The following is a 9,239-nucleotide window of genomic DNA, read 5'->3' as shown; positions in this document are numbered from 1 at the left end:
TTGTGTGTGGACTTAGCCAAAAAATACATGTGAAACTCTGCACTCAAGTTACAAGTTACAAGTATGGATTTTGACCCTATTTTTCTTCCTTTCATCTGATTGGCCAATGTCATGTCAATCACAAATTTAACAATCCAATCACATACACATTTACACATACAAATCTTTTTTATGCACACACAAATTCTTTTTACACATACAAATCCTGATTTACAAGTACAAAACTGATTTGAAAGTACAAAAATTTGAGCCTATACCTATTCTGACATTTTTATATGCAGAAAATGTGAGTTTAAATGTCACATTCTTGACACTGGAGGAATTAAAATCTATGATAAATAAAATATATGACCTTCTGAGAATAAAACTAATCTCACAGAAAATGAGATTGAATCAAATATAAAGAATAAATATAGACTGTTCATAAAAGATGATCAACTTTCTGGGTCTGAGAACCGACTCTGATGTGGAAGCGTCTTAACCCTGCAGTTTTTCTAATGGCCTGCAGGGGGCAGAGCCAAAAGGCTGATTGGATAGAAGCCTACTGGGAAAACGACCCTTTGACTTCATTGATCTGAGTGCTCAGGAAACAATTTCCTGATGAGTGTATGGTTTTTATTCCAAGTTTTAAGTCTTATTTAATGCAACATGTCATTTATTTTGCAAATTATAGTCTACATTAGAGTAAAAAAGGACAAAGCCGGGTAGGTGTGCCTCATGACAGGCTTAACTGGTACAACCCCAATTCCAAAAAAAAAAAAAAAAGGATCTTGTGTGAAATGTAAATAAGAGCTGAATGCAATGACTTGTAATGTTTAAACTTCGAACATTACAATAATGATAATGACACCCATCATTCCACCAAAAATGGATCTACAAATTATGGAAAAGCTTCAGAACAATGCTCCTCAAAAAAAATGTGGCGAGTTTGAACATCTCATCATCTATACGACATATCATCCAAAGATTTAGAGAATCTGGGGAAATCTCTTTGAGCAAGGAGATGCAAAATGGATCTTTGGACCCTCGAGCCCCAGTGCATAAAAACAAGCATGAGTGTGTCATGGAAATCGGTGCGTGTTTCAGGAAATCCTCCAGAAACTATGAGGGAAGTGGGAGGACAGGGGTAAAGACAGTTTATTGTGCCACCAAAAAAGAAGTTTCGAGCTTTACCATGAAGAAAAAGAAGCTATATGTGAATATGATCCCACCGCTATCTTCCGTGGACATTTGAAAATCATTTGAAATGGACGTGTGGCAAAGTGGAAAACTGTTCTGTGGTCAGAAAAACAAAACAAAACAAAAAAAACCCCAAACAAACCAAAATTTCAAATTCTTACAATTCATGGATGCTGCACTTTCTTGAGTGAAGATGAGGGACGAGGGTTCTCAGCTCTTGGTCCAAAAGAGGATGGGGTGCATATATTAGTGGAATTGGCAGCTTACACATCTTGCGAGACACAAACACTGCTGTACATTTTAAAGAAATATATGCTCTCATCCAGATGTCTTTTTCAGGGAGAGGCTTTTATACTTCACAAAGTTAATGCTAAACCACATACTGCACCTCTATTACAACAGCATGACTTCATATAGAGGAGTCTGGGTATCTGCAGTCCAGACCTTTCATCAGCTGAACAAAATCTGAAACCATCATGAAACCAAATATTTGACGGAGTGACTGAGGACTGTTGACTACCTGTCAGACAAGAATAGGACACCATTCCTCTCCCAAAGGTCAGCTGGTCTCCACAGTTCCCAGATGTTTACCGATCACTAAAAGAAGCTAGGATGCTACACAGTTATAAACATGTGACCTGTTGTTATTCCCATTTTAAAGAGCATTCCAGCCTTTCTGGATCGGGGTTGTAACCGACAGGTAGATGATTATGAGCATGCACAGTTTTCAGTTTCTCACTCACAGATCCAAACAGCAAAATAGGAATACTGAAAATCCTCAACTAGAGTATTTAATAACCAGCTGATGATGTCACAATGGCCATGTCCATCTGCTGCTGAGTTTTAAAAAAATGGTCCTACCCAGCCTTCTGTGTTGTGATGCGGTGATATCAGTGGTCACTAAAATGCATGAACAAGTGCAAAATCAACAAAGAATGAAGCTTTAGAGTATCTCTTATTTAAGGTCTTTAATTCAGTTAGACGCCAACAGTACTGACTCAAAGGTAAACCTCCACATCCCAGTTCATAATTTTATTTCTCAGGTCTGTTGGTTACACAATGATCACACAATAGTGATTTCTCCCTTGCATCATATATATTTTTAACACTCCAGGCGTACTTATATTTACTATTTTTACAATATATTGCTATTTAATTCATTCATTCATGAATCCATCCACCCTCCCCACTCACATGCACACGCACAAACACTGTACAATATCGTTAATTTGTTTTGTCCCCCCCAAGATGATGTTCTGCCCACTGTTAGATTTGTTCTAAAAACTAAGAAGGTGGCGTGCAGATGCAATACCGGAGGCGACAACCTTTATGTGTTCAGAGGACCCTGGTCCTGTTTCTCAGCAAGAAAATACAGAGAAGCAGATTCAAAGAGAGGGGGAACGATCCACTTAAACTAAATGTAAAAAAAAGAAAAACTAAACAAACAAAATAAAAAAACAACAACAAAAAATATTCTTCCCTCCTCTTCTTGTTCCAGCGTCAGCATGTTTCACCTTTTCTGTCCGAGGGTAAAGAGTCCACAGTTTGGTTTCCTTCTGTTGGTTCCTCAGTGTGGTTCATACAGGAGTGACTATACAGGTAATGAGATTTACAGTACAGTACATACAAGCTGCATCCAGCATCATAAACCCCCAATACTGCTGCCTCATCTGTAAATACAGCCTACTGGACCTGCTGCTGCTCCTTTGGCCCCCGTCAGTCTGTGCAGTAGTTCAGGCTTGCTTGGCCCAGTAAGTAATAATAGTTTTAGGAATCCAGTGATAGGACAGAAGGACGCCACCTTTGCAGTAAAGTGGCACAAATACAGCTGCGGGAGAAAACGAGACTGAAAAGCGCAAAGAGTCCAAACTTTTTGGTCGATAGTTATGGATGTTTTCATTGTATATTTTCGGTTGGCTTTGTTGGTCTAAGATTTTGAAGATCGGAGAAGTCAGCGACCAGAGAAGCCAGGTTGGTAAGAGTTCAGGATAAGCTGGCCCAGACCGGGGCAGGGTGAGGCTGGGCCGGGTCGACCCGAGCCGGGCCTGCCACGCTGGGTTAGGAAGAGCTCTGCACTGGGAGAGGAAAAGAAAAAAAAAAAAAAGAGAGAGAAGCTCATCCTGTGGCATCTACCTTCCAAAAATGCTCTCGTACTCTAGCAGTATAAGCTCTACAATCTGGTTCTGATACACCATGTGGACCGCCATGTTCAGCGTCTCCGTTTCAGGCCGCAGCAGCGTGGGGCCGAATACGATGGCGACGCTCTGGGTCGTCATACGGTTCTCCTCGCCGTAGTCAATCACTCTGGAAAAAATAAATAAACCCATTGTCAGTTATTTACCGTGCAAGGTAATATGGAAGCCAAAGAGTGATCAGTACTCATTTGTTAATTAACTGAGCAGTCATCAAGTAGGTCAATCTTTTTTATTTTCTTCCATTATTTAACACCTTTGAGTTTGCTCATGTTGAGAATGAAGCCCTCTTATGATTGAATATGATTTTTTTTTAATATTTAACTTCTGTTTTTCTAGGAGGGGAAAAATCAATCAGGGAAAAATCAATAACACGGTGTGCTGCTCTTACTTCCTGAGGTGTTTGAAGAGAGCCTGCATGGTGTCGTGGTTGGGTTTGGGCAGCTGTCTGACCAGCTCTTTGATCGACTGAACTCGATGCTTGTGGTCAGATATTTCTGCAGAACAAAAGACAAAATCCATCAAAGTCTGGATCCATCACAAAGTTACACCAGCTCACCAGTACAACATCCAACACATATCTTTACTTTCAGTGAGACAATGATGAGAAAAAGTGCACTTCAGTTCACTGACACTCATTTTTAAAGCGTTTTCAGAGAGAGGTTTGGCGACTGCAGCTGACCCTGCCTGTCTTTACAGACCCTTACAGTAAATACAGATGAGTCCCTGGATAAAAACCCAGGAGCTGTAGTCCTTGACTGAGTTTGGGTCTTTGCTGTTTGGGTGCTGTGAACCAGCTGTTTAAAAAGTTAACAGGATTCCACTTAAGGGATACTACAGTGACACTGCATTTATTTACAGATACACAGACACATACTGATGGCGCTGACAAAGTCGTGGAAGAGACTGTAGGTGAAGAGGGGCTCCGGCAGCTCTCTGAAGAACATCTTCAGGGCTCCTGTGGTCACGTGGATGTCCTCCCACTTCCCGTCTGACAGATTCACCTTCTCATCTGGTGACAAATACATGTGAACACCACTTAAGTATCTTATTGAGAATAAAAGAAAGGAATTCAAGTCAAAATATCTTGTAGAACACTGTATGTAAAATATTATGTTCATCTATGACCTGAATGAAGCAGTTTTAGCTTTCTCTTCCTTTCTGTTTAGCTTTTGTCTGGTTGGTTTGAGCAAAAGGTCAATGGAGCTTCTAGAGAGCTGTGTGCTTGGAACATCAACACCATAAAAATCATAGGGTTGAAAAAAAATGTGAAAATGAGCTCCGTTTGGCTCATAGGGATTACCAGATTACCTGCTGTACTCCTAATGTAGAACTTTGACAATATTTAACATGACTTTAAAGAAATATTTACTTTAAAAAATGTAAAGTAAATAAAAAAAGAATATTTAATGCTTTGTAAAGTGTTGTGCCATAAATAGGTGATGTATCACACATCAAATCGTGTTTTTAAAATCGTGTTAAAAGCTCTTTAACTGATTATTATTACAAAAAAAGTACGTTTTGAATATTTTTCGGCTTTACTTTTCATTTTTACTCCATTATTCACTTCAGTGGTATCGTTGCAATTAATGGCAGAGGCAGTTTCAAAGGACACTTACCGTGATTGACAGCAAAGCGGAGTTTCTGTATGACTGCCAGGTTCCCGCTAACTCTGTACAGCCCGTCTACCGACAGACCTGCAGGGATCAACACCAGTTTATCAATATCTGTAAATTAACCTTAAAGTCTGAGTAGCAGAAAAGCACAATCAGCTAAAAGGAGACGACAGTCGCACCTTATTTCAGTAGGCAGTAAGCCTCACCTTTCTTTTATGACAGGCAGGAAAACGGAGACTAGAATGATTTTCCCTTAACAGCAAAGTTACTCACCGTTGTTCTCCACATTGTCAATGCACATTTTGACAAAGTTCGGCACTGTGGTGTTCTCCCTTTGACACAAACTGGAAAGAGCACAGCCAAACACCTGATCTGGAGACACAGAAAATAAGGAACGGTCATAAAACAGACCAAACACACTGGTTTGCTTTCAGATCTCAACACTAGACTTTCTCTGGTACTTCAGTGCTTTTAGTTTTTATTAGAGGTTAAGGTACAGAAGGCGAAAATGAATCATAAATTCCTGATTTATGTGTGAAAACTGGACTCTGATGTCTTAAGCCAAAAGTCTTAACAGTAAAATAAATAACAAGAAACACACCAAAGCTCACGTGATGCATCCAAATGTACAGCTCTAATTAACTTTAAACGGCAAGCGGTGGTTAAAAAAGCACTGATGTGTGCTTCTTTACTGCTGTCATCTATCAGCTACATTTCCAAACCTTTGCTGCTTGTAACATCTTTTCAACTTTCCACAGAAGAAATGAAACCGAAAACAGTTCGAGTGTTGCTGTTGTTTCTTTGGCACCTTTAATGTATCCCTTGTCTTTGACGGTCTGAAGGGTGGGACGGCCGGTCAGGAGCTTCTTCAGCTTGTGCCTGGTCTTCTTGTGCTCGGCGGAGTCCATGCTGGTTGAGGGCTTCATGGCTGTGGAGGAGACATGAGACAGGACGGTGTTATCCACCATTCGTCTCAGCACGCTGATCGCCATGATGTTTTGGAGGAGTGAAACTGATAAGCTATTGTTTTATAGGGTAAGGAGGGCAGATGAGGTTACTGAGGCCTTTGACCAAATAGGCTTGTTGTTGTACTTTGTGCTTTCACTCATGTATCCCTTCTGCTCTTTGTTAGAGGAGTCATGCACGTTAGTCATTTACTGCTACTGTAAATATTTGGCATGTGATGATTTGTGGCTACTTTCAATCATTTTTAGTCACATTTTATTTCTCGAATCGCACCATTTAACAGCATGCACACCTTTGGCTTTCTTGGAGTCTCTGCGGTCTTTCTCTTTGTCATGTTTCTCTGCACCAGGCGACTCGGGCATGTCCGCCTCTATGGGGTCATCAGACTCACTGGCCTAATACACACAGAAAAAAAATACACACACAAGGAAATAAGATACAACCGCTTGTAAAAGTCTCAAAAGGTGCTCTTTGGCCTCTGGAAAGAAAACAATAAACTCTCTATCTTCTCGGTTTAATTTCCACGCTACTCTGCTTTTATGTAGCTTTGAAGTGTTTATTTCCCTTACAGTTGGTGGTTGTAGGTTTTCCATAAATGTGAAATTGCGTTTCATTCAGACCATAAAGCCTATTGTTGGTTAACGTTTTCCCTCAGTGGGTAAAAATGAGCAGCTGCTGTTTAGTTTGTGCTCAGAGCAAAAAGGTAACTGCGACACAGCAGTCCTCTTCGTTTCTCTTATCAGTCACCCGCACAATGTCAAACCCGGACGTATTCCTTCATGCTGAACCACAAATCTTCTCACTGCAGATGATTTAAAATTGACTTTATTCTGTTTGAAACAGATGGAAACTATATTGACAGAGTGAAGGTGTTGCTGCTCACATGGTTGCTGATGGTGTCATGCAGCGCCTTGAACCAATCGTTGACGACGCTGTCGTTTTCTGACTGGATCAGCAGGTCTGTGCCCTGACGAGTCTTCAGCTGCAGAGAGGCACAAATCATTTTTCTCATAAACATTTTGAGTTTGTGAGTGCAGCACTGACTACTGACTAAAATCACAAAACATCCGAATCCACCACAGCGATTTCTATAGTTTATTCTCTAAACATTTTACAATAACTGCTGGATGTCCTGCATATAAGAAATTGTGAGACCCACCAGAGAAGCTTAAACCAGGAAAAACCTGTTATACTTCATAACTGAGAAATATTAACATCACTCAATGCTTTCTCTACCTGAATATGAAACATTTACTTCAATCAAGCAAGCCGTCATAATCTGCAGTAACATATATGTTACTGGTTCAGTAACTGTCTGTGTTTGTTTTGTCATTTATGTATTTAGATGCTTTAGCAACTCACTGGGGACAGCAGAGGAAAATCATAAAACAAATTATAGCCAAATCTTGCACATTTACATGGCACACCCAAGCACTAATGTTAAACAACATGCACAATCGCTTTTCGATACAATAAACAGAAATATAAGCTCAGGAGTAAGTGCTGGATTTTTTTTGTTTCTAAACAGTCTGTGATGGCTTTTTGTTCCTTTCTCATGTTTTCAACGTTTGTTCATCAAGTAAAAAATGTGTTTATTTCATCTGTAAATAACGCTACTAACTTTCTCATGTTTAAAAGAAATTACAATTTCGATTTCAACGCTGTAGCTTTTTCAATAGTTGAAGTTCTTTAAAATGTTTGCACAGATGTATAATATGACAGAGGCGATCAAGAGATTTTGGTCTACAGTTAATAGATTGTATTTTGATTTTGAATACAAAATGATATGTAAACAGTGACGCCTCATAAAAAGCGATAAAAGCAAAAGACTAGATGTTATTTAAGATCTCCCTCACCTCTATAACGTGCTTCTTGCTGGACTTGTCTTTGGAAGCCCAGTCCACTGAGCCGCCCTTCAGATCCACTGTGAACTCTGGTTTCGACTGACCGCCTCCAAACTGGACAGAGACAGAAAAACAATCATATTAACAAACAGAGGGCCTGCTTATATACAGTGGTCTCCTTTTTCTTTGATTGTTGAACCATGCAACAGCTCACATCAAAGAAAAAAAAAAAAAAGTCAAATGATAATGGTGCGCACGTCAGTCAAGTTTCTGTCCAACTGTAAAGTTTTCTTAGCTTTTAAAGTCTGAGGAAGAAAACAGAAGAATAGTTTCAGTCGAGGCCAAACACTTAATGGTGAATATGAATGGAGAGTTGTACTACTTGTATTTTCAGCTTTTTCCTTGCAAGTGTATTAGATGTGGTCGTCCTAGTTGCCTACTCAGTGCTCTGCTGCCTAATTTACTGCTGAAAACAAAGGCTTAAATATGCACTTCCCTTCAAAGGAAGACAAGAAATAACATTTAAAATGTCCAACTGCCTTTACGATAAAGTGCCCGTCACCACCTAAATCAGTACTAGGGACTCAATGTAATTGCACACACTTTACTTCAGTATTTTCTTTTCTTGCCACACCAGGTGCCTTCACCCTTCAGCCAATCAGCTGACGAGACTGATGAGACTTTTTGATAGTAGAGTTAAAAAAAAAAAATCAAAACAATAAGAAAAACAAACAAACAAAACATGCATTTGATCCAAATTCACATGCATATAAAACGTAACTCCAGTGATTGATCTGTAGTCTTCCTGTGTGCTGAACAAAAACAAAAAAATGACAAAAATCCACCTTTCTGTAGCACTCGTTTCACATCAGGAGCTCATAAACCAAAGGCAGTCCAGAAAAGATTGGTTTGCACATCTAAAACTCAAGGTAATCCTGCTTGTGTGTGAAATCAATAATTGTGATGCCCTGCAGATCTCCATCCCAGTTTTCCATTTCTAACCAAACAACTCTATGATTAAATTAAATCTACATCCTGTTTGTCAACTCAAACAGTAAAAATACATCAAGTCAAGCCAGAGATTAGCAAGTAATGACAGCAATATTGTCCCTTTTTTTGAGTCATGCCAGTGAATATTAGTCAGAGCATGACAGACAGCAGGAAGATGGCATGCAGAGAAGTAGGAAGAGTTGGAAGCACGCATAAGGAAGGAGGAAGAACATACAGAGGAGGCTCTGTTGAGCCTTGAGCAGCCAAAGGAGACATCAGGTCGTTTCTTAGCTGACGGCCTCCAGTTACTCAACAGTGACAGGAGCAATTCAGGGAAGTAGCCACTCTGATAGTATGGCTGAACAGAGGGATGGAGGGAGGAATGAAAGAAAAGGATGATGGGAGGATGAGGCCAAAGGTAAAGAGATGGAGGCATGGAAAGAAAAGGACAC

At 39.9% G+C, this 9,239-nt stretch overlaps 1 protein-coding gene across 5 annotated transcripts in view; it reads right to left on the bottom strand.

Moving 5' to 3' along the window:
- Window positions 1-2,132: 2,132 nt before the first annotated feature.
- The window catches only part of LOC146368063 (rho GTPase-activating protein 12-like), a 63,587-nt gene continuing 56,480 nt past the window's right edge, over window positions 2,133-9,239 (bottom strand). For 4 of the 5 annotated variants that reach the window (XM_084911320.1, XM_084911317.1, XM_084911318.1 and 1 more), the window contains 9 exons: window positions 7,810-7,911; window positions 6,837-6,935; window positions 6,246-6,348; window positions 5,796-5,915; window positions 5,261-5,359; window positions 4,991-5,068; window positions 4,249-4,383; window positions 3,763-3,868; window positions 2,133-3,483 (listed from right to left, as the gene is read on the bottom strand). In XM_084911320.1, coding sequence (XP_084767446.1) covers window positions 3,309-3,483; window positions 3,763-3,868; window positions 4,249-4,383; window positions 4,991-5,068; window positions 5,261-5,359; window positions 5,796-5,915; window positions 6,246-6,348; window positions 6,837-6,935; window positions 7,810-7,911 — 1,017 coding nt within the window. In that variant the 3' untranslated portion in view covers window positions 2,133-3,308. Of the gene's footprint in view, window positions 3,484-3,762; window positions 3,869-4,248; window positions 4,384-4,990; window positions 5,069-5,260; window positions 5,360-5,795; window positions 5,916-6,245; window positions 6,349-6,836; window positions 6,936-7,809; window positions 7,912-9,022; window positions 9,146-9,239 lie in introns of all 5 variants that reach the window. The other variant, XM_084911321.1, reaches the window with a different exon arrangement.

Source organism: Perissodus microlepis, chromosome 18 (genome assembly GCF_051167445.1).
Source record: "Perissodus microlepis isolate ML-2025 ecotype Zambia chromosome 18, ASM5116744v1, whole genome shotgun sequence".
NCBI classification, from domain to species: domain Eukaryota; kingdom Metazoa; phylum Chordata; class Actinopteri; order Cichliformes; family Cichlidae; genus Perissodus; species Perissodus microlepis.
The sequence above is the reverse complement of the archived record's forward strand: the minus strand, read 5'-3'. Positions and strand labels throughout refer to the sequence as shown.